The sequence below is a fragment of the Bufo bufo genome, chromosome 1 (genome assembly GCF_905171765.1).
Source record: "Bufo bufo chromosome 1, aBufBuf1.1, whole genome shotgun sequence".
In the NCBI taxonomy this organism is placed as follows: Eukaryota; Metazoa; Chordata; class Amphibia; order Anura; family Bufonidae; genus Bufo; species Bufo bufo.
In genome coordinates, this window is record NC_053389.1 from 441481491 (window position 1) to 441507981 (window position 26491).

At 45.7% G+C, this 26491-nt stretch overlaps 1 protein-coding gene across 1 annotated transcript in view; it reads right to left on the reverse strand.

Annotated features, from left to right (window-relative positions):
* NUP37 (nucleoporin 37) overlaps positions 1–26491 on the reverse strand; it is a 69513-nt gene that overhangs the window by 40594 nt on the left and 2428 nt on the right. The window contains exon 2 of the mRNA XM_040407725.1: positions 18530–18707. Coding sequence (XP_040263659.1) covers positions 18530–18697 — 168 coding nt within the window. The 5' untranslated portion in view covers positions 18698–18707. The remainder of the gene's footprint in view (positions 1–18529; positions 18708–26491) is intronic.

Genomic DNA, 26491 nt, shown 5'->3' on the forward strand with positions numbered 1-26491 from the left:
GTCACTTTATGTGGTGATAACTATAAAACGCTATTACTTATCCAGGCCATTCTGAGATTGTTTTCTCGTCACATATTGTACTTCATGACAGTGGTAAATCTAAATGGTAAATGGCTTTTGACGGTGTTCACCTGAGGGGTAAGGTCATGTGATATTTTTATAGAGCCAGTCAATATGGAAGCGGCGATACCAAATATGTCAATTTTTTTTTTTTTTACTTGAAACTTGTAACTTTTTTTTTTTGTCCCACTCTGGGACTTCAACTTTTGGGGGTTTGATCCCCTTTACAATGCATTACAATACTTCTGTATTGTGATGCATTGGCTGTAACTGTATTACACACTGTAATACACTTCAGCCTGCTTGCCTATGAGATCCAGGGGGCTGGATCTCACAGGCTGTCACGGAAGGCAGCCACGATGCTTAAGGAAGGCATCGGGCTGCTTTCCCTGCCATGGGGTCCCCGTCACATCAGCGCAGGGACCCAATGGCCACCCCGCATGATCCTGCACGTGCCGCGGTCAGCGCTGACCATGGCAGTGAGAGGGTTAATGCGCCGGCATCTGTGTTCTCACCTAAGCCAGCGTATACAGCAGGGGTCCAGTTATCAGTGACTGCTGGACCCCTGCCGCTGATCGGGCAGGCGCAGCTCCTTAAATCACGTTCACCAGCGCCGTACATGTATGGCGCGGGTCCTTAAGGGGTTAATAAGGGTGATGTCCTCACAGTGGTCAATGTTGAGTACTCACTGTTAGTCAATGACATTTTACCAACCGTGGCGTCCCACGTGGTAATCATTGGCCTCTGTCTCCACATCCCTGTAGCTGGTGCGGGTGATGTTACCTTTACTTGCGGCTACGCTCTCAGCGGTTTCTGAGTCCCACGTGTCTCCACGGGCTGGTCTCAAGCCACCCAGGTCTTTTAGAGTGATAGGAGGTTATAGGAGGAAAGTTGCAGTGTCTGTGAAGCGCTCCACATTAATCTCAATGAGGAGATGATTTCCTCATATCTCCATCGGTTCTTAGTAAGTGGGTTTCTGAATTTTCAAATGTATCTATAACTGCCAGACGTGTTTCGGAGTTTAGACTAACTCCTTCCTCAGTGGCTGCATACATTTGAGCGTTCTACTCATTTATATAGTCATCTTTACGGTCATCCTAAACACCCAAACTGGATTATTTATTTTCCTCACTTTTTGTTACTTCAAATTTTCAAAGTGGGTCTTATGTATATTTATTTGTATCCTTCCAAATGTTTTAGATTTCTTCCTCTTTATTAGCCTGTTGTTATATCACCTCTGAAAAATGCATTGTGTTTGCTATGCATTTTCTTGCGTACTTTATATACAGTTGCCTTTTGTCGTCAATTAAGGCTGTTTATAGTTATCCTTTAATTATAAACCTGCATTTCCATAAAAAAAAAACATACAAAAACAAAGCATGTGGAAATAAATATAAAATAGAAAGCTGAGAAAACAAAGGCTTGATTATATCGCCGAACTGGGATTAATATCCAGTTTCAAATACATGTCAAAGACTATTATATTAAGGTTAATTTAATGATGTTGATGCTAACTAAAGTTTCTTTTTCTCTCTTTGTATTGAATACCACTTATATTGCTGTAATGTAGTCACTAATATAGATTTGTTTATACTTTTTATTATATTTTTATAAGGTTGATTTTTAGTCAGATTTTTATCGCTACATTTTCTTTTCTAGATATTCTTTTTTCTTTCTAGACTTTGAGGAACATGGCGGATGGATGTGTAGTATAGGGGCCTTCCGCCAAGGGGAGATCGGAGTGGTGGTAACACAGCCTGACTCCGATTTCCCATCAGCGAAGGGCACCCGTCCTTAATTCTACAAAAAAATAATAATAATTAAATTCAGTGCTGAGGCCTCCAGGTAAGAGTGTATTAAAGTAAAAAATCCTTCTAGATTCCAGATGTGACATTCTAGTGCTATGGTCTCCCCCTCTCCAATGTCTCTCCACCTTCTCAGAGGCTGCAAAAGTTAGACCTATTGGGTCTTCATTATGGAACTGTTTAAAGTGTTTTGATCGAGTGTTTTTCATAACCGTTTTTTATAAGTTCCGATATTCTTTTTGTCCTCCCTATACATAGTTTTTTGCAAGGAAATTGAATACCATAAATAACATTGGTGGAGCTACATGTCAAAATTTCGTATGTAAAGGAACTTTGTGTAGAGCTGACCTTTTCTGTCTTTTTTGGAAATGTTACAATTTAGCAGTTGTTGCATTTTTCACATCTATAAAAGCCTTTGATATTGAGCCATTTATGCATGGAATGTTGACCCCTTTTATTTGGTTTAATAGATGGTGCTACTTACAATCCCAAATGTGAGGCCTTTGTATATATTACCTGGGGGATAGTGGTGACTAAGGGGCCTATGAATTTATCCTTTAAAATATGGTGCCAATGTCGATTCAAAATTTTTTCTATTTTCTTATATTGTGCATTGAAGGGTAAGATTATACGTATGATATTTTCTTCCTATCTTTTATCCATATTATTAGTCTCTGTTGTAAAGAAGAACTGCCTATCCATGTCCCTCACTTTGGATAAAGATGCATCAACAATATTTTCTGGATATTCTTTTGTTATAAATTGTTCTTTCATTATTTGTGCCTCCTCCTCAAATTTATAATTTTTGGTATAGTTGCGTTTTATACGACGGAACTGTCCATTAACGTGCATTTGGCAGAATGGATGCAGAATTCTGTAACCACCTGTAAGGTAATTCAACTTTAAACAGGTTTTCCAGGTTTTTCACATTGATAACCTATCTACCCGAAATATAGCTCCAACATGGATCCTTATATGGTGTTCAGTTGGTAAACATTCACCTTAAATATTCATGTCATGAGGATCCCCAACCTATTCCCAAATTGTCCTTTCTACACTGCTCAAAAAAATAAAGGGAACACAACAATAACACATCCTAGATCTGAATTAATTAAATATTCTTCTGAAATACTTTGTTCTTTACATAGTTGAATGTGCTGACAACAAAATCACACAAAAATAAAAAAATGGAAATCAAATTTTTCAACCCATGGAGGTCTGGATTTGGAGTCACACTCAAAATTAAAGTGGAAAAACACACTACAGGCTGATCCAACTTTGAAGTAATGTCCTTAAAACAAGTCAAAATGAGGCTCAGTAGTGTGTGTGGCCTCCACGTGCCTGTATGACCTCCCTACAACGCCTGTGCATGAGGTGGCAGACGGTCTCCTGAGGGATCTCCTCCCAGACCTGGACTAAAGCATCTGCCAACTCCTGGACAGTCTGTGGTGCAACTTGACGTTGGTGGATAGAGCGAGACATGATGTCCCAGATGTGTTCAATTGGATTCAGGTCTGGGGAACGGGCGGGCCAGTCCATAGCATCAATACCTTCGTCTTGCAGGAACTGCTGACACACTCCAGCCACATGAGGTCTAGCATTGTCTTGCATTAGGAGGAACCCAGGGCCAACCGCACCAGCATATGGTCTCACAAGGGGTCTGAGGATCTCATCTCGGTACCTAATGGCAGTCAGGCTACCTCTGGCGAGCACATGGAGGGCTGTGCGGCCCTCCAAAGAAATGCCACCCCACACCATTACTGACCCAATGCCAAACCGGTCATGCTGGAGGATGTTGAAGGCAGCAGAACGTTCTCGACGGCATCTCCAGACTCTGTCACATGTGCTCAGTGTGAACCTGCTTTCATCTGTGAAGAGCACAGGGCGGCAGTGGCGAATTTGCCAATCTTGGTGTTCTCTGGCAAATGCCAAACGTCCTGCACGGTGTTGGGCTGTAAGCACAACCCCCACCTGTGGACGTCGGGCCCTCATATCCCCCTCATGGAGTCTGTTTCTGACTGTTTGAGCAGACACATGCACATTTGTGGCCTGCTGGAGGTCATTTTGCAGGACTCTGGCAGTGCTCCTGTTCCTCCTTGCACAAAGGCGGAGGTAGCGGTCCTGCTGCTGGGTTGTTGGCCTCCTCCACGTCTCCTGATGTACTGGCCTGTCTCCTGGTAGCGCCTCCATGCTCTGGACACTACGCTGACAGACACAGCAAACCTTCTTGCCACAGCTCGCATTGATGTGCCATCCTGGATAAGCTGCACTACCTGAGCCACTTGTGTGGGTTGTAGACTCCGTCTCATGCTACCACTAGAGTGAAAGCACCGCCAGCATTCAAAAGTGACCAAAACATCAGCCAGGAAGCATAGGAACTGAGAAGTTGTCTGTGGTCACCACCTGCAGAACCACCCCATTATTGGGGGTGTCTTGCTAATTGCCTATAATTTCCACCTGTTGTCTATCCCATTTGCACAATAGCATGTGAAATTGATTGTCACTCAGTGTTGCTTCCTAAGTGGACAGTTTGATTTCACAGAAGTGTGATTGACTTGGAGTTACATTGTGTTGTTTAAGTGTTCCCTTATTTTTTTGAGCAGTGTATGAGTCACATTGGTTTCTGTGAGGCAGACACTAGCATGAAAACACTATGACGTGTGGCATAACTCTGCAGCACTTACCAGATCCCATTGGCTGCAAAAAAAGAGCAACCCATAGATTGGTTAGCCACAGACAGCAGAGCTCTGTGCAGCAGTCTCCACTGCAGCACCATAGACAGGTCATCTCCACTACTACTGCAGCTCGTTTCCTACTCGAGGGCAGGAGACTGTGCAGTTTACTGTTAGGTTGGAACCTGGGTCACGGGACAGACCGGTAAGAAGTATGTGCATGATGACTGCGTAGTAAATGAAGCTAAAAAGAGAGAACACAGCATTGGCACCTGACGCAAGGCACAGATGTGATGGTGAGTTTGTCATACTTTTATGCCTTGATATTTGCTTAGTACTGTTGTAGAAGCTTTAAACATGAGGATGACAACTGTTTTTAAATCTATCAGGCTTTTTCTCCACCACCTGCATCTCAATAGTAGAGATTTCTCTTGCTCTTAATGGGAATAGGTGATAGTTACAGCAGCACACACATGTTGTATAGAGGGACTGCTGTGGCCAGTGGGAGTGGACCAGCAATAGTACCTCTTACCAAGTACATTATACCATCGAAAAGTTCACGACTGTGTTCAGATATTATGCTGTGTGTATAAGCTGGGTGCATGGAGAGAAAGCAGTTACTAACAGTACATGTATAGCACAGTTACTTCAGGAGCAGTCACATAAGTTGTTGACACTGCTTCATATGCACAAAAATATATATATAATAATGTAACCTATACAATAGAAACTCGTAAAGATAGTACATCTAACAAAAAGCAAACAATCGAGAATCTGGTATATTAATGGAGGGTGCGTGTCCACAGTCTAACCAACACAAAGTTGTGAGTCCTTTACTTGGAGCAGCAAAGAGAAAGGGGGTCAGTCAGCACATCCCAATGCGCAGGTGCACGTCACCATGGCTGAAAGCACAGAGATAAAAAAAACTATGCAACAGCACCCTTGAAACGCAAATAATGTACAATAATGCCATCATTATAGAAAATATTCTGGTGCTAATGCTACGCTCATTTTATAAATTAGACATTCTTGGCAATTACATTTTGTACAAAATTATTTGTGCCTGTCCACCGGCGTCAAGGTGATCTCTATAGGACAGGAACCTAACACTAAATGCTACCTGTTATAGTGCCATAATGGCCTCCATTAAATCCAGGGAATGCAGGTTCCACATGCATGCTGAGCCCACTTTATACCTCTCCTGGTGCCAGACGACTTCTAATGAATGCAGGGAGAGCATTTTGTCTTTTTATCCTTTACTTGGTAGAGTCATGATTTGTTAGTCAGGAAATGTCATTGGTAACCACAATGCTCCTAGCAAGCACAGTGATAGCTGGACAGAGTGCAGCTTACTTGAGGGTGTGAGAAACATTTTGATGGCAAGGTGGGGTTCACTGCACAAAAGTTGGATCGATTTAAGCAGAGGTGACTTTAAACCCACATACATGACGGTCTGGTTGTCCATAAATATGAAGGCCAAAAACACTACAGGGTAGAATACCTTGATATTTTTAAATATTTTTTAAATCCCTTTTGGGGATGGCTTATTTGGTTAGGATAGGAAAGTTTTCTCAACTTTTGATGGTGTAGAATTGAATAGCCGCCTATTGTACACAATGGATATTGGTTGTTGGAAGTGCACAATCACATTTTAAGGGCGCAACATCTTTTTTTGCCTGTGTCTGTTCCATTCTTTTTGTGGTCCGTATGTGGAAACATTGACTTCAATGGGGAAACAAAAAAAACTGAAATGACTCCGTGTTCGGATGTCCGTTCTGCAAAAAAATAAAACATGTCCTATTATTGTCCGCATTACAGACAATGATAGGATTTTTCTATTAGGGGCCGGCTGTTCTGGAACATGCGGAACGCACACGGCCGCTATCTGTGTTTTACAGATATGCAATCTGCAGAAATTCTGAGACTATTGAGGAGTCAGGTATCCTTATAATTGTTACCATGCGATTCTCCCCATTCTGACTTGTCCTTAGTAATATAACTACAGAACTGAAGAAGAAATATATAGCAAACTAGGAGTTAAAACCCGAGAAAACTTTTGTTCTACTTGGCTGCGTGGTCTAGAAATAATGTATGTTGTTACACAAAGCACTGTGCTATTAGAGCTGCATATCTGGGACTAATAAAAGTCAACTGAACAAGAAGGTCTAAAAGGTCTCACTAGCACATGTAATGGGCTGACACACAAGCTGAGCAGAATGAATGATCTCAAGAAGACTGTGTTCCCTTCCAGATTCATTTGTCATCCTGATATGTTCAGGAACATGGCAGGATATGTTCTTTTGGCATGAAACATGTATATCTACGGCCACTCTTGTGGTCAATGCTGATATTTCACATTACCTTTCCATTAACAGCTCTCTAGCATTGCATCATTAAAGTATACAAATATCAAGTTAAAGGTCGAGTTCTTAAAATATAAAAATAAAAGAAATAAAGCACTTGTGGTACAGTGGCTGATTTCTGCTTAGGCCTCATGCACACGACCGTAAAAAATACGGATGACGTCCGTGTGCATTCCGTATTTTGCGGAATGGAGCAGCTGGCCCCTGATAGAACAGTACTATCCTTGTCCGTAATGCGGACAATAATAGGACATGTTCTATTTTTTTGCGGAACGGAAATACGGAAACAGAATGCACATGGAGTAACTTCTGTTTTTTTTTTGCAGCCCCAATGAAATGAATGGTTCCGTATATATGGTCCGCAAAAAAAAAACGGAATGGACACAGAAAGAGTATACGTTCGTGTGTATGAGCTCTTAGGCTGTGTTTACATCTGTGTTGTCCCAAGCCTTATACAGCCTTAATTCCATAGCACAAAACGACATAGGGTCACATGAACCATGGACACAACGTCATCAACTTCGGCCTGACGGGAACCAGAACACCTGAAGTCCAGACAGGCAGCGCTGGAACCTTTGGTTGGACCTTTAGCAGGTGAGTTAATATTATTTTTTTCTTTCTTTCACAAGTCTGTCTGCTTCCCTGAAAATTTTAAAAACTCTCGAACAACCTGTGCCAGGCAGCTGCTGTAAACAGGCAAATACATTAATGGGAAGCATTTTTGTTTCTATACAGATCACTAATCAGATGGCATACTGCATACAGTTTGGGGCACTTATGTATAAGGACATAGCTGAATTAGGCCCCTTTCACACGGGCGAGTATTCCGCACGGATGCGATGCGTGAGTTGAACGCATTGCACCCGCACTGAATCCCGACCCATTCATTTCTATGGGGCTGTGCACACGAGCAGTGATTTTCACTTGTGCGTTGCGTGAAAATCGCAGCATGCTCTATATTGTGCGTTTTCCACGCAATGCAGGCCCCATAGAAGTGAATGGGGCTGCGTGAAAATCGCAAGCATCCGCAAGCCAGTGCGGATGCGGTGCGATTTTCACGCACGGTTGCTAGGAGACGATCGGGATGGGGACCCAATCATTATTATTTTTCCTTATAACATGGTTATAAGGGAAAATAATAGCATTCTGAATACAGAATGCTAAGTAAAATAGGGCTGGAGGGGTTAAAAAAAAATAATAATAATAATTAACTCACCTTAATCCACTTGTTCACGCAGCCGGCATCTCTTCTATCTTCATCTGTGAGCAATAGGACCTTTGATGATGTCACTACGCTCACCACATGGTCCATCACCACTGTGATGGATCATGTGATGGATCATGTGATGGATCATGTGATGAACGCAGTGACGTCATCAAAGGTCCTATTGCTCACAGTTAAAGACAGAAGAGATGCCGGCTGCGCGAACAAGTGGATAAAGGTGAGTTACATTTTTTAATATTTTTTTTTTAACCCCTCCAGCCCTATTTTACTTAGCATTCTGTATTCAGAATGCTATTATTTTCTCTTATAACCATGTTATAAGGGGAAATAATACAATCTACACTACAACTAACCCAAGTAAAGAAGTTCGGGTCTGGGTACCACAGTCAGTTTTTTATCACGCGCGTGCAAAACACATTGCACCCGCGCGATAAAAACTGAACATCGGAACGCAATCACTGTCAAAACTGACTGCAATTGCGTTCCTACTCGCGCGGATTTGCTGCAATGCACCGGGACGCATCCGGACCTAATCCGGACACGCCCGTGTGAAAGAGGCCTTAGGGTGGTTGCAGAGGAGGGCGACCAAGGTAATTAAAGGGGTTGTCTCCTTTTCCTGCGGGTTATTAGTATCAACGTGCTAGCAGGATTAGGATCTAGTCCAGTCTGGTGTACACCCTAGTGTTTTGGGGTGTCATTTTACATATACCCATGCTGGGTGAGATAAATATCTCGGTCAAATGCCAACTTTGTATAAAAAAAATGGGAAAAGTTGTCTTTTGCCAAGATATTTCTCTCACCCCGCATGGGTATATGTAAAAAGACACCCCAAAACACATTCCCCAACTTCTCCTGAGTACGGCAATACCAGATGTGTGACACTTTTTTGCAGCCTAGGTGGGCAAAGGGGTCCACATTCCAAAGAGCACCTTTCGGATTTCACCGGCCATTTTTACAGATTTTGATTTCAAACCACTTCTCACGCATTCGGGCCCCTAAAATGCCAGGGCAGTATAACTACCCCACAAGTGACCCCATTTTGGAAAGAAGACACCCCAAGGTATTTCGTGATGGGCATAGTGAGTTCATGGAAGTTTTTATTTTTTGTCACAAGTTAGTGGAATATGAGACTTTGTAAGAAAAAAATAAAATAAAATCATCATTTTCCGCTAACTTGTGACAAAAAATAAAAAATTCTAGGAACTCGCCATGCCCCTCACGGAATACCTTGGGGGGTCTTCTTTCCAAAATGGGGTCACTTGTGGGGTAGTTATACTGCCCTGGCATTCTAGGGGCCCTAATGTGTGGTAAGTAGTTTGAAATCAAAATGTGTAAAAAATGACCTGTGAAATCCTAAAGGTGCTCTTTGGAATGTGAGCCCCTTTGCCCACCTAGGCTGCAAAAAAGTGTCACACATGTGGTATCGCCGTACTCAGGAGAAGTTGGGCAATGTGTTTTGGGGTGTCTTTTTACATATACTCATGCTGGGTGAGAGAAATATTTCGGCAAAAGACAACTTTTCCCATTTTTTATACAAAGTTGGCATTTGACCAAGATATTTATCTCACCCAGCATGGGTATATGTAAAATGACACCCCAAAACACATTGCCCAACTTCTCCTGAGTACGGCGATACCAGATGTGTGACACTTTTTTGCAGCCTAGATGCGCAAAGGGACCCACATTCCTTTTACGAGGGCATTTTTAGACATTTGGATCCCAGACTTCTTCTCACGCTTTAGGGCCCCTAAAATGCCAGGGCAGTATAAATACCCCACATGTGACCCCATTTTGGAAAGAAGACACCCCAAGGTATTCAATGAGGGGCATGGCGTGTTCATAGAAATTAATTTTTTTGGCACAAGTTAGCGGAAATTGATTTTCTGGGGGTTTTTTCTCACAAAGTCTCCCTTTCCGCTAACTTGGGACAAAAATTTCAATCTTTCATGGACTCAATATGCCCCTCACGGAATACCTTGGGGTGTCTTCTTTCCGAAATGGGGTCACATGTGGGGTATTTATACTGCCCTGGCATTTTAGGGGCCCTAAAGCGTGAGAAGAAGTCTGGAATATAAATGTCAAAAATTTTTACGCATTTGGATTCCGTGCGGGGTATGGTGAGTTCATGTGAGATTTTATTTTTTGACACAAGTTAGTGGAATATGAGACTTTGTAAGGAAAAAAAAAAAAAAATTCCGCTAACTTGGGCCAAAAAAATGTCTGAATGGAGCCTTACAGGGGGGTGATCAATGACAGGGGGGTGATCAGGGAGTCTATACGGGGTGATCACCCCCCTGTCATTGATCACCCCCCTATAAGGCTCCATTCAGATGTCCGTATGTGTTTTGCGGATCCGATCTAAGTATCCATGGATACGTAAAGAACATATGGACGTTTGAATGGAGCCTTACAGGGGGGTGATCAATGACAGGGGGTGATCAGGGAGTCTATATGGGGTGATCACCCCCCTGTCATTGATCTCCCCCCTATAAGGCTCCATTCAGATGTCCGTATGTGTTTTGCGGATCCGATCCATGTATCCGTGGATCCGTAAAAAACATACGGACGTTTGAATGGAGCCTTACAGGGGGGTGATCAATGACAGGGGGGTGATCAGGGAGTCTATATGGGGTGATCACCCCCCTGTAATGCTCCATTCAGACGTCTGTATGTGTTTTGCGGATCCGATCCATGTATCCGTGGATCTGTAAAAAACATACGGACGTCTGAATGGAGCCTTACAGGGGGGGTGATCAATGACAGGGGGGTGATCAGGGAGTCTATATGGGGTGATCACCCCCCTGTCATTGATCACCCCCCTATAAGGCTCCATTCAGATGTCCGTATGTGTTTTGCGGATCCGATCCATGTATCCGTGGATCCGTAAAAAACATACGGACGTCTGAATGGAGCCTTACAAGGGGGTGATCAATGACAGGGGGGTGATCAATGACAGGGGAGTCTATATGGGGCGATCAGGGGTTAATAAGTGACGGGGGGGGGGGGGGGGTGTAGTGTAGTGGTATTTTGTGCTACTTATTACTGAGCTGCCTGTGTCCTCTGGTGGTCGATCCAAACAAAAGGGACCACCAGAGGACCAGGTAGCAGGTATATTAGACGCTGTTAACAAAACAGCGTCTAATATACCTGTTAGGGGTTAAAAAAATCGCATCTCCAGCCTGCCAGCGAACGATCGCCGCTGGCAGGCTGGAGATCCACTCGCTTACCTTCCGATCCTGTAAACGCGCGCGCCTGTGTGCGCGCGTTCACAGGAAATCTTGCGTCTCGCGAGATGACGCATATATGCGTGACTGTGCGCAGGGCTGCCGCCTCCGGAACGCGATCCTGCGTTAGGCGGTTAAAGGGGTTGCCCCACAAAAAATATTCTACAGTTTTCAAACCAGCACTGAATATCTGAATATTTTTGTAATTGCATGTAATTAAAAATTTGGCATAGCCACTGAGTTACTCAATAAAACATATCTGTATAGCGCCACCTGCTGTTTTTTGTCCTGCTTACTGAGGTGGCCGCACATGCTCAGTTTTATCCTTTAACTGCCTCCTGAGCTGTGATAGGGAGAGCATGGACACACCTCCTGAGCTGTGATAGGGAGAGCTTAGACACGCCCCCTGAGCTGTGATAGGGAGAGCATGGACACGCCCCCCGAGCTGCAGCAGAAAAGACACTCCCCTTGAGCTGTCAGCTTGATATAAATCTAGCAGAACAATGAATGGGGAGATCTCTGGATCCATGTGAGGTACACGGCTTATGAACACTAGATTTTTGGAGATGTGGTGTTGATGAAATGTTGTATTTTGAGCCAAGAAGGTATTTTTACCCTTATCATGAGGCAATGGGCATCCGTCTCATGTATATATTTTTTTTTTGCTGTCCTCTAGTTCAACAGTAAAATTACAGTTTGGACTTAATGGACCTATGCCTTTTTTCAACCTCATCAACTATGTAGCTATAAGAAACATTAATTGGTAGGAATTCCTTGACTTTAGAAGTTTTTTTTCCAGAATCCTCCAATTCTAAAGAAGTAGGAAAACCCTGCTCAGGGGGAGGGGGCAGTCAGCATTGTGGCAGTCACTGAGATGTATGGAAGTTTCTGAAATGTATTTGTCCTAGTGACACAATGGAGAGGAATGGTGCATACATGTCCTGCTTTCCAGCCGAGAATAGGTACTTGGAGCAGTCGGAGTTCAGGCTTCCACTTAACCTACTTGTATATCCTGCCAGATTGACAGGCTAGAAAAACAGGAGAGATGAGTGACAGAAGAGAAAGCAGTCTGTTCTTCAGTCTTGGGCTACAGGCAAACGACCGTTCTGTTTTTTGTGGTCCGCAAACCACGGATCCACAAAACACGCATGGCGTCCATATGCGTTCTGCAATTTACAGAACGGCACGGACAGCCTTTAATATAACTGCCTATTCTTGTCCGCAAAGCGCAGACAAGAATAAGACATGTTATTTTATTTTTTGCGGGGCCACGGAATGGAGCAACGGATGTGGACAGCACACGGAGTGCTGTCCGCATCTTTTGCGGCCCCATTGAAGTGAATGGGTCTACATCCGAGCCGCCAAAACTGCGGCTCGGATGCAGACCAAAACAACGGCCGTGTGCATGAGGCCTAAAAGAGAGCCTGCCCACAAGCCTGAGCTGGCAGATAAAGTATGAGCTGGCAGATAAGTCCTGTGCTTGATATAACATTCAGCACAGATACTCGCTCTCCTTATCAACACATGGCGCACACCCTTCCCAGTCACTGCACTACATGACATCCTCAGTTAGCTCCCGAATCTATGTAGTCCTGCTGATCAGCAGAAAGTAAGAGATGAGAAGTTTCTGCTCACTTAGGGCTGTTTTACACGAGCGAGTCCATTGCGGGAATCACGCTCTGTGTGTGAGTGTGATCCTCCTCTGTGGACTTGCAGGAGCGCACAGCATTATCATGGTTTATAATGCTATGTGTCTCTGCTTGACCTTATTTCTACAGAATCATACTGACAGCTTTATGTCACTATGATTCTGTGGAAACAAGGTCATGCAGAGACACATCAATACTAATAAAAGCCCTGTGTGAGTGCTCAGGGCTTGTGTCCGCCGGCCAATGAAAACACGGCGCAACACATGCAGCCCGGACAGCCCACAGCAGCGCGGCCGTCCAATCAGTCGCCGCCCGGACCGCCCACAATTGTGCCGGCCAATTAACACACAGCGCCCCACACGCCGTACGGACCGCCCACAGCACGGAGCCATCTAATCACACCATCCCCACAACTGTACCGCTGGCCAATAACCGCCTTTTATGGTGTGTTGTGTCAGTTGGAGTAGAGACATTTTGTGCATAACAAGCACCGCCATTACATGCACAGAGTGACAGAAATTACAGAATTATCAGATACAAACTGCAGCTGCTGCCAGCAGTATTAGCCAGCACCAGCAGTCATTGCCAGCCATCAGTCATTGCCACCAGTCACAGTCACAGCAGTCAGTGCCAGTCCTATAAGCCACCAGTCACAGTGACAGTGGTCTCAGCACCACCAGGCAGTGCCAGCTGTATCAGCCACCAGTCACAGTCCCAGTGGTCTCAGCACCACCAGTCAGTGCCAGCCGTATCAGCCAGCAGTCATTGCCAGCCATGAGTCATTGCCACCAGTCACAGTGACAGCAGTCTCAGCACCACCAGTCAGTGTCAGCCATATTAGATACCAGTCAGTGACAGTGGTCTCAGCACCACCAGTTAGAGCCAGCTCTATCAGCCACCAGTCACAGTGCCCGCCGTTTCAGCACCATCAGTCAGTGCCACCAGTCACAGTGACAGCAGTCTCAGCACCACCAGTCAGTGTCAGCTATATTAGCCACCACTCACAGTGACAGCAGTCTCAGCACCACCAGTCAGTGTCAGCCATATTAGATACCAGTCAGTGACAGTGGTCTCAGCACCACCAGTTAGAGCCAGCTCTATCAGCCACCAGTCACAGTGCCCGCCGTTTCAGCACCATCAGTCAGTGCCACCAGTCACAGTGACAGCAGTCAGTGCCAGCTGTATCAGCCACCAGTCACAGTGCCAGTGGTCTCAGCACCACCAGTCAGTGCTAGCCCTATCAGCTACCAGTCACAGTGCCAGTGGTCTCAGCACTACCAGTCAGTGGCAGTCATATAAGCCACCAGTCACAGTGCCCGCAGTCTCGGCCAAAAGTCAGTGCCAGTGACGCATATTACAGCTACATATAAGCCAGTATTACAGTAAGAGAAAATATTATTCTTTGTAATAAAAGCCCTGTGTGCGTGATCAGAGCTGCGTGTCCGTGCGTGTGTGCCGATAATTGAACTGCGCATGCACGGCGCTCTTACCATTTAACACATGATGTTCCACTTGCAACCGTGCTGCCCACACCAGTGCCAGCAGTCTCAGCCATCAGTCACTGCCACCAGCCATAGCCACCAGTCATAGTGCCAGCAGTATCAGCCACCAGTGCCACCAGCCACAGGCACCAGTTAGTGTCAGCCGTCTCAGTCAGCAGTCTCAGCCACAGCCACCAGTCAGTGCCAGCAGGCGTAGCCGCAGTCAGCAGTCTTAGCCACCAGTCTCACCCACCAGTCAGTGCCAGCAGTCTCAGCCACAGCCACCAGTCAGTGGCAGCAGTCTCAGCCACAAGCCTCAGCCAGCAGTCTCCGCCCCAGCCACCAGTCAGTTCCTTTGCCATTTAATATAGACTGTTCATACTAATGTTTATGCACTACTGTTCTAGCGCCCATTATTGTAACGGTCTTAAAGGGGTATTCTCATCTTAATGATCACTGTTAAAGGGCTTCTGTCAGCCCACTAAACCGTTTTTTTTTTTTTTGCTTAATAATAACCCCTACACTGCGATTTATCCATACATAAGTAAAATAATACTTTTGGTTCAGTAGAATTTGCTAAAACCCTATTTTTATAATATGTAAATTACCTCGCTACCAGCCAGTAGGGCGGCTACTTGCTGGTAGCAGCCGCATCCTCCGATGGTAATGACGCCCCCTCTGCTTGTTGATTGACAGGGCCAGCGGACGGGATCTTTCTCCGCTGGCCCTGCCTGTTTTCATTCAATATCTGGCGCCTGCGCCGCGGCCGTACCTATCTTCAATCGGCGCAGGCGCACTGAGAGGCGGCCACTCACTCGGCCGCTTCATCCTCAATGCGCCTGCGCCGGGTGTAGATGTGACGTCATCGGCGCAGGCGCATTGAGGATCAAGCAGCCGAGTGAGTGGCCGCCTCTCAGTGCGCCTGCGCCGATTGAAGATAGGTACGGCCGCGGCGCAGGCGCCAGATATTGAATGAAAACAGGCAGGGCCAGCGGAGAAAGATCCCGTCCGCTGGCCCTGTCAATCAACAAGCAGAGGGGGCGTCATTACCATCGGAGGATGCGGCTGCTACCAGCAAGTAGCCGCCCTACTTGCTGGTAGCAAGGTAATTTACATATTATAAAAATAGGGTTTTAGCAAATTCTACTGAACCAAAATTATTATTTTACTTATGTATGGATAAATCGCAGTGTAGGGGTTATTATTAAGCAAAAAAAAAAAAAACGGTTTAGTGGGCTGACAGAAGCCCTTTAAATCTGTTAATGATTTGACAGTGATAATTTTTTTAAATACATGTTATTACCCAATTCCCACCCTTTTTTTGAAAATAAGTCCCCTCTTACCTGATGTTGTCTTTGGTCTCCCCTGGTTACGGCCACCTCTCCTGTCGAATCCCGCCGGGCCGCGCTTGCGCAGAAGACTGAAGATTCTCTCCCGGCCGGGCAATATCCTGAACGCGCACGCCGCCGCGCATGCGCCATGATGACTTCTTCCTGGCCAGTATAGTACAGAGCCGCGAACTCGCACGCCGGCTCTGTACTATACAGGCCAGGAATAAGTCACCATGGCGCGTGCACGGCGGCGTGAGCGTTCAGGACATTGCGCGGCCCGGCCGAGAGAAGAATCCAGGAAGTGAACGTCGCGCTCAAGGAAGGTAAGTATGAAAAGGGAAGATGAGAATACCCCTTTAAAGGGAGTCTGTCACCACATTTGGGCTTATTAGACTGATCAAATAGCGTTATATGTGCCACCCAGAACTTAAAAACAGTACCTTTGTTGTATGTAACAGAGTTTTCTTTTAGCCGAAAATGAACTTTTAAGATTATGTAAATGAGCCCTCTCAAGTGACTTTTCCACTGCAGCTGCGCGGTCAAATTCGTAGCGGGCGCATGCGCAATGCGATGCCCGCTCCTGGCAGGGCATCGCAATACCTACTGCGCATGCGCCCGCTACTAATTTGACCGCGCAGCTGCAGTGGAAAAGGACAGAGGAGGGGAGTAAACGGGCGGGCAGAGGCACACGGAGGGCGGGGTTATGAGCCGTTGAAGAGGTGCTGCCTGGGGCTCGGAGGATTGAGACGCCGCCCTGGGCACTTGAGAGGGCTCATTTACATAATCTTAAAAGTTCATTTTCGGCTAAAAGAAAACTCTGTTACATACAACAAAGGTACCGTTTTTAAGTTCTGGGTGGCACATATAACGCTATTTGATCAGTCTAATATGCCCAAATGTGGTGACAGACTCCCTTTAATGTCTAGTAGCATTATAAATCATGATAATGCCGTGCGCTCCTGCAAGTCCACAGAGGAGGATCACACTCACACACGGAGCGTGATTCCTGCAATGGACTCGCTCGTGTGAAACAGCCCTTAAGCAAAATAAGATGGTTAAAGTAAGTGTGTCATCTATTTTTTACTAATATAACTTACAGTAATGGTCATCAGACTCTTGGATAAGCATTGCTAACATACCTGTGTGTAATCTGTGCGTTAATGCAATCTCCAGAAAAAGCATTTTTGTTACTTTGGAAAACGGCTCCCAGGTAGATGGGCATTCCTGCTCAGAGTGCACAAAACTGCCCACCTGCCCCAATGTCTCCTCCTCCCTATAGTCTCCCAGTGCTTCCTCCCCTGACGTTAGGCGATGCATCTCCATATCCTACGTTGGCCATGTGCTTTGCTTCTGATCTTTATAAGTGGCGCCTGCACATAGCAGCATCGAGGGGATCCCCCACAGTAGGCGCCAGAAGCCTTCCAGAGACAAACTGCTGCTAAAGAGGTCTGACAGTGGCTTGCTCCCCCTTTCTCACAGAAAAGACATGCATGCTCAGCCAAGTCATGCATACATGTAAATCTGCCCCTGTAGAGAAATAAACAGAAGAAGAGGCAGCACTCCAAATCACCGCCCCTCATCTGATTTGGAGCTGCCTCTTCTGCTTTTATTTGATTATTGGACTTAGAGTCGACAGCCTGAGAGGATTTGCACCCACTCTATTACTGACAATGCTGCCATGCATTTTTTTTTATGTATATGTAGATAGATAAGAAAGATAGATATGAAATAGATAGATAGACATGAGATAGATAGATAGATAGATAGATAGCAGATTGTACAATAGACTGTAAGCTCTTGCGAACAGGGCCCTCATTCCTTTTGTTTTAATTATTGACTTGTTGCTATGTTATTTACGACTTTTTGTACATGAACCCCTGAATTGTAAAGCGCTGCAGAATATGTTGGTGCTATGTAAATATTTTATATATATATATTGTAAGAAGGTACAAGGCATCATCTTGGATGATAGGTATGTGTCAACGAGGTTCCTGGCCTCGTTGGAGTAAGAGCCAGTTTCATGTTTCAGCAGCAGTTGCTATGTGACACCTTGCTATCTAGTATGGCTGTAAATAGCTGATCCGGGACGGCTCTTACTGGGAGTAGTCAAAGTGCTGGGTGGGTGACTACTCCACACGGTCCAGGACGGGTTTTGACAGGCCTATAAAAAACAGCCAGCATTGTCGGGTGGGTGGCTTACTCCTCTCTGACACTGGAGCTGTGTGAAACTCTGCTGAGATCTGAGGCCTGTGTGTGGGCTGAAAGCTGAAGACAGTGGGTCGGGCGAGCAGGCCGCCTAAAGCCTGCAGGTGGACTTTCTGAGGCTGAGCATTTTAGCCGGGTGTGGATTAAACACCCAGGATCAAAGGTGAATGTTTTTCTGTATGAACTGTTTTGGGTGTGAACTAACACCAATACTGAAAATGGACTGTCATACTGTGAACCAGCAACTAGTGTGAATAAACACTGCAGTTTTTGAGTTACTAACGTGTCTTTGCCTCTATACTGCACCTGCTTGTCCTGTGTACCAGAGCGAATCCCCATTATATATATATATATATATATATATATATATATATATACACACACACACACACATACATATACACGTACACACATATATATATATATATATATACACACACAAATTATTTGTATTAATAAAAAAATAATAAACTATAGCATTGATTTTCATAAATAAAGCCATATTGAAACCTACCTGAAATCGGCAAGATGCGATAACTACATAATTGTTGCCACCATAGGCTATTAAGGATTCGACACCCCCAGAATCAAAAGGATTAAATTCCACTACATGTACAAAGTCTTCACAGTCCACTGTATATGTAGCTTTCCTAGTTGAGTCTTGTTTCATTCTCTGCTGCATTACTTCCAGACTGAAATATCAGAGAAGGATAATTATATATTATAATTAAACATAATAATAAAGGGGGTGCACAGCTGGGAGAAATTATTGGTAAAGGAGTAGGTTAAAAAAAAAGAAGAAAGAAAGAAAGAAGCAGCAGTCACCTCATTGATCCCACGCTGCTCCCGTGTCAATGCACAACGGGTTTCCGCTGGTCTCGATGCACAGGAAATAACTGCAGCAGTCACCTACCACAACCAGCGACTGGCTGGGTGGGCATGGCTATGTGTCATTTTAAATGGTTTTAATCCTTTAAAGGGGTTGTCTCATCACATGAAGTGACATTTATGATGTGTACCACCCTAATACAAGTAACTTACTAATATGCTTTATGTTAAAAATAATGCTGCCTGATCTTTCTTCTCATAATTTTCCTTGTCTTTATATACACTGCTCGTCTCTAGGAGTTACGGCCACCACTGGAATACACCAGCGGTTGCGCTCTGAAGAGATCGCGGGAGCGAGCGCACATAGTCTGCCATGTCTGCGCATTAGCTCCTGGCCCCGTATATGCTATGTATCTCTCACAGTGCGGGAGCGTGCACGCACAGGCACATAGGGAATTCCAGCTTCTCAGCGCTGCTGGCCTGTGGTGCTAGTCCTGTTCACAGGCACCGCCCCCCTAGAACACCAGAAGTCCGGGCCTGCCGCGCTGAAGAAAAGAAGTGAGATAACCACTTTAAGGGGTTTTACTACTTTTTAGATATTGATGACACCTGTCTTCCAGATAGGTTATCAATCTCAAATCGGTGGGGGTCCATGTGTAGCTCCATGTGTAGTGGCCGTGCTGGGAGGTACTGCAGCTCAGCTTCTATTCACTCTAGGCCTCTTTCACACGACAGTTTTTTTTTTCCGTTTACGGGCCGTTTTTTGTGTTCCGTATACGGAACCATTCATTTCAATGGTTCCGCAAAAAAAACTGAATGTACTCCGTATGCATTCGGTTTCCATATTTCCGTTCCGTTAAAAGATAGAACATGTCCTATTATTGCCCGCAAATCACATTCCGTGGCTCCATTCAAGTCAAAGGGTCCGCAAAAAAAACTAACACATACGGAAATGCATCTGTATGTCTTCCGTATCCATTCCGTTTTTGCGGAACCATCTATTTAAAATTTAATGCACAGCCCAATTTTTTCTATGTCATTACTGTGTACGCCATATGGAAAAACGGAACGGAAAAACGGAACAGAAACAAAGAAAAAAGAAACAACGGATTTGTGAAAAACGCCCTGCAAAACACTGAAAAAGCAATACGGTCCCTACATAATGGACCAAGCCTTCTGCTCCCAATTAGCCTTTGGGATTTTAGCATGCACACACAGCGGTGGCCAGTTCTCCCTTCTTGAAGCCGTGGGGGATTTCCTTAGTAGTTAAGCTCCATTCAATAGACCTAAGGTGATAGTGGGTCTGCAGCATTCAAAGTGAACAACCAGCCAACAAGGTTTTTTTGTCGCAGAGTATGTGGCAGACTTTGACAGTGTCACAATCTGTCATGTGAACAGGTCCTAAGGGCACAACCACATGTTCTGGTTTCGGCTTCAAAACTGCATCAAGAAACCTGAAGTGAATAAAAGAAAAATACTTTCTCTCCTTTTTTGATTCATTTCTAATTTTGACTTCCAAAACTGCATGCAGAAACCCTTATCTTTCCTGTAAAAACAGCCTGGTGGGCTTGCTGGGTGTTGTAGCCACATTGATCTGATATTGATGACTTATGTGGATATTATGTCATCAATATCTAAAAGGTGGTACACCCATCTCAAGGACGCAGCCTTCATTTTTCCTCCCCGCCTTTCACGAGCCATACCCATTTAATTTTTCTTGTACGCATACCGGTAGGCTTTTTTTTGTGCCGGACAAGTTGTACTTTTAATGACACTCTCGCAAACATTTTTATTCTCTGACCGTTAGAAAGGTACGTGATGTAATCTGCAGTGAGGGTAATCTTCTTACCAGTGACTGTGTTTGTGATAGGGCCGCAGCTATTTGTAATCAAGTATTCTATCAATTAATCCAACGATTAATCGAGTACTCTAATAACAGAAAACTAATTAAAAGAACGTTTTTCTTTATAAAAACTTATCAGCCGCCCTAGTGCCACCAGCTTCCCCTCAGTGCCACCAGCTGCCCCCCTCAGTGCCATCAGGCTCCCCCCCAAGTGTCATCAGCTTGCCCCCCCAGTGCCACCATCTCTCCCTCCTAGCCATGTCCCCAGCGCCAGTGAAATAAAATACTTACCTCTCCTGTAGGGGCGCCACACCACAGCTCGTCCATCTTCTTCTCCACTCTGCACTGTCCCCCTTAAGTCACACAACGTCAGATCTTAGTGCATGTAAGCGTGCACTATGTCCTGACGATGTGTCAGGAGGAAAGTGCAGCGTGGTGCAGGACGGTGGGTGACCACGGAACGGTGAGTAATAGCAAGCGCTTCACTCCCGCTCCATGGTCCCATGACACAAACGAATCCTTGATGCAAAAAAATTGTGTCGAATTACTCAATTCAATCGAGTAATCGTTTCAGCCCTAGTTTGTGAGTCATCCCCTCCCTTCTAATCCTCAGCTGTGTCATGTGACCAGCAATCAGACTTTCCAAATAACACAGCATCCTATATGTGGACAGAAAGCCAGTTTCTCTATGTATTCCTGTGGGAACCTCAATGTCAGTCTCATAGGAATGAATAGAGAACTGACTCCCTGTCCTGTGTCAGTTGGAAATCAGAGTGCTGGTCACATGACACAACTGAGGATCAGAAGGGAGGTTATAACTCACAAATATGGTCACCGGTAAGAAGATTAACTTTAAGGCTACTTTCACACTGGCGTTTTGAATTCCGTTTGTGAGATCCGTTTCAGGGATCTCACAAACGGTTCAAAACTGATCAGTTCAGCCCAAATGCATTCTGAATGGATAAGGATCCGTTCAGAATGCATCAGTTTGGCTCCGTTCCGCCTCCATTCCGCTTTGGATGCGGACATCAAAAGGCTGGCGACGCGGAGCCAAACGGATCCGTCCTGGCTTACAATGTAAGGGTACTTTCACACTAGCGTTTTTCTTTTCCGGCGCTGAGTTCCGTCCTCGGGGCTCAAATCCTGAAAAGAACTGATCAGTTTTATCCCCATGCATTCTGAATGGAGAGTCCGTCCTTCAGGATGCATCAGGATGTCTTCAGTTCAGTCTTTTTGACTGAACAGGCTTTTCAGAAAAACGTAGCATGTTGTATTTTTACCTCCGGCCAAAAATCCTGAACACTTTGACTGAACGCCGGTTCCGGTCTTTTTCCCATTGACTTGCATTAACGCCGGATCTGGCGCTGTGTTTAGTCAAACCGGATCCGGCTTTTGCATGGTAAACCCGAAAAATGTGAAAAAAAAGTTAAAGTCCATAAATGGCGGATCCGTTTTTCTCCAATGCATTTTTTCATTGTGATCAAAATCCTGATCAGGATTCAAATGTAATCCGTTTTCACATGTTTTTCTGGATCCGGCGGGCAGTTCCGGTGTCGGAATTGAATGCCGGATTAAAACAACGCTAGTGTGAAAGTAGCCTAAGTCAATAGGAGCGGATCCGTTTTCACTGACATAATATGGTGCAATTGAAAACGGATCCATCCCCTATTGACTTTCAATGTAAGTCAGGACGGATCCGTTTTGACTTTGTTCTTCATAATGTAAACGGATCCGTTCTGAACGGACACAAGCGTTTGCATTATAGGTGCGGATCCGTCTGTGCAGATACCAGACGGATCCGCTCCTAACGCAGGTGTGAAAGTAGCCTAATACAGTTTACATTATGTATCTTTCTAACAGGTCAGAATTTTTTTTCATTCAGCTTAGGGCTCATTCAGACGGCCGTATGCTGTCCGCAAAAATACTGAATACTATCCGTTTTTTTGCGGATCCGCAAAAAAACGGATCTGCAAAAAAACGGATAGCATTCAGTATTTTTGCGGACCCATAGACTTCAATGGGGCCATGTCCTGATTTTCACGGACAAGTATAGGACATGTTTCATTTTTTTTGCGGATCCGCAAAAAAACGGATAGCATTCAGTATTTTTGCGGACAGCATACGGCCGTCTGAATGAGCCCTTATGGAGAGGACAGCGAGAAACACTTCCCTCCCCAGGGAGCAGGGAAATAGACAAAAGCTCTGATAAGGAACTTTGATGATGTCATTGGTGGAAGGTGCCACTGGCGTTTCTTTCAATGGTCAAAAGACAGGAACTGACTGTAAAATATTAATCCCTTCTGCCCTAGTGCCACCTCCTCTTCAAATAGCTAATCGGCGGGGGTGCTGGGTGTTGGACCCCCGCAAATAAGATACCGATGACATATCCTATGAGGACAGATCATAATTATCAAACCCCTGCACAACCTATTTAACCTTTCTGAACACTGCAGCCAGCACGACTGCATGGTGAAAAGCTGTTATATGGCCATGAGGATGGGATCACACATATGTTTTTAGCTGCACATGACAAAAAAATGGGATTCACACATTCAGGGGGAAAATCACTTTTTAGTGGGAAGAAAACACCAGTGTAAGGCCCCCTGCACACGAACGTGTGCACCCCGTGGTCGTGCTGTGGGCCGCAATGCACGAACACAGTCAGTGGGGCAGCCGCAGCGGATCGCGGACCCATTCATTTTAATGGGTCCGCGATCCGGCCGCTCCGCAAAAAGATAGGACATGTTCTATCTTTTTGCGGAACGGAAGTACGGGATGAAACCCCACGGAAGCACTCCGTAGTGCTTCCGTAGGGTTCCGTTCCGTGCTTCCGTTCTGCATCTCCGGATTTGCGGACTCATTCAAGTGAATGGGTCCGCATCCGTGAAGCGGAATGCCCACGGAACGGCACCCGTGTATTGCAGATCTGCAAATGCGGTCCGCAATACGGCAACGGGAAGCACACGTTCGTGTGCAGGGGGCCTAAGTTTGTGTGTAGAGACTAAGGGTAGGTTTATATGAGGGATTGTGACCACGTCAAGATCTACCTGATTTCCAAATGCAGAAACGGCTGCAGTTTTTCCTGTGGGTTTTTATTTTGAGCGGCGTGTTGCCGCTCACAATTTACCTCCATTGAATGGAGCCAAACCACAAGCAGGCTCCCGAGGCGTCCATACAGTAATCGCCCCAAGAATGCGCACGTCTGAAAAACGGCATGGGAAATATCCCCGGCTGCCTGAACTGCGGTGCAGTCTCCCATTTTGAACACTGGAAGGCGGGTTTCAGTGCAGATTTGGGGCAGTTTTCAGCACTTAGTCCATGCTGAAACTTATGCCAAAAAAAAAAATAAAGAAACAAAGTGTGAACATACCCTTAAAGACGTTGTCTCACTTCAGCAAAATGGCATTTGTCATGTAGAGAAAGTTAGTACAAGGCACTTGGTTACGACCATCCTGCAAGCCAGTAGTGGTGGCCATGATTACACACTGTAGTAAAAAGCATTAGCCTATGTGTAGAATGTTCGGCTTCCGGTTAGCGGAGAATACCGATATGGATTCCGAATTCCGTTGTGGTCCGTGGTAGCGGAATCAATAATGGCCGATTATTGATTCCGCTACCACGGACCACAACGGAATTGGGAATCCATATCGGGATTCTCCGCTACCCGGAAGCCGAACTTTAGACGCCGAACTTAAAACAGAAGTTCGCTCAACACTACCTATGTGCACTCCCATTGTCTCAGCCACCAGAGGGGCTGGCGTTTTTTTCTATAGGGTACAAGCACGACCACCACTGATGGATTGCAGGGTGGTTGTTACCATGGAAACAAGTAGTGTATAAGGCAGGGGTCGGCAACCCCCGGCGCGTGTGCCATAGATGTCAAGCAGGCCATATTTGACTGGCACGCAGTCACACTGCATCGCAACGCACTGCATCTTTAATTTTAAAAAATTCAGACTCGCTACACAGGGTCTGCTATGCCTGCCCCACATGCTTTCCGCAGTGCCAACAAGCTACGAGACTCCACTGCCTCACGTTGGCTGACTGATGCGCTACACAGAACCCATCACCAAGGCCCGCCCCTCACGGTTCCCGCCGTGCCAGCCATTTTCAGACTCCACTACCTCATGGGCTGGCCGGCTGCTGTACCGCTAGTGTTCCTCGACTGCTGTTCTGCTGGCAGCATACAGATGGGATTAATGATACAGGTGACAGGGAAGGGAGTAATAGTGACACAAGTGACAGTTAAGGAGATGGGAGTGGTAGTGGCACAGGTAACGGCAGAGGGTAAGGAGTAGTAGTGGCATAGGGGACAGCAGGGGATGATGTGCTGGGGCAGTCAGATGGAAGGTTGATAGTGAGCTTGGGGAATGGGGGAAGCTTTGTGACTAAACTGGTGATGGGTTTCGGATGGTGAGCCTGCATGTGACTGCTGGGGGCTATGGGGGCGACAATGTGGACAAGCTCCTGACAACTTTGGGTGGGTGGGTGGGAGAATGCCTGCATGTAACTGCTGGGGAAAATGGATGGACAACGTGGAGCGAACTTCTGACAACTTTGAAGGTGTTGGAAGATAGTGAGCCTGTATATGATTGCCGGGGGTGTGGAGGATAGTGAGCCTGTATGTGACTGCTGTGGGGGTGCTGACAACTTTAGGGGGTGTGGAGGATAGTGAGCCTGTATGTGACTGCTGGGGGGTGCTGACAACTTTAGGGGGTGTGGAGGATAGTGAGCCTATATGTGACTGCTGGGGGGTGCTGACAACTTTAGGGGGTGTGGAGGATAGTGAGCCTATATGTGACTGCTGGGGGGTGCTGACAACTTTAGGGGGTGTGGAGGATAGTGAGCCTATATGTGACTGCTGGGGGGTGCTGACAACTTTAGGGGGTGTTGAGGATAGTGAGCCTATATGTGACTGCTGGGGGGTGCTGACAACTTTAGGGGGTGTGGAGGATAGTGAGCCTATATGTGACTGCTGGGGGGTGCTGACAACTTTAGGGGGTGTTGAGGATAGTGAGCCTATATGTGACTGCTGGGGGGTGCTGACAACTTTAGGGGGTGTGTGGAGGATAGTGAGCCTATATGTGACTGCTGGGGGGTGCTGACAACTTTAGGGGGTGTGTGGAGGATAGTGAGCCTATATGTGACTGCTGGGGGGGTGCTGACAACTTTAGGGGGTGTGGAGGATAGTGAGCCTATATGTGACTGCTGGGGGGTGCTGACAACTTTAGGGGGTGTTGAGGATAGTGAGCCTATATGTGACTGCTGGGGGGTGCTGACAACTTTAGGGGGTGTGGAGGATAGTGAGCCTATATGTGACTGCTGGGGGGTGCTGACAACTTTAGGGGGTGTGGAGGATAGTGAGCCTATATGTGACTGCTGGGGGGTGCTGACAACTTTAGGGGGTGTGGATGATAGTGAGCCTATATGTGACTGCTGGGGGGTGCTGACAACTTTAGGGGGTGTGGAGGATAGTGAGCCTATATGTGACTGCTGGGGGGTGCTGACAACTTTAGGGGGTGTGGAGGATAGTGAGCCTATATGTGACTGCAGAGGGACCTAAAAAGTCTCCTCATGTGAACTAAAGCTGGATCGTCTTTGCAAAGAAAGTCAGGAACAAGGGTCGCATTGAGTGGGAAGTTAAACTGATTGTTTTTTTGTCACATACAGTTTGTGTTATATGACTTTCCTGTATTGCCCGGCGCGCTGAGCTCTTCAACTTTGATTTTTTTTCTTAAATTGGCACGCCGTCCGAAAAAGGTTGCCGACCCCTGGTATAAGGTGAGAGAAAAATAAATCCAGCCA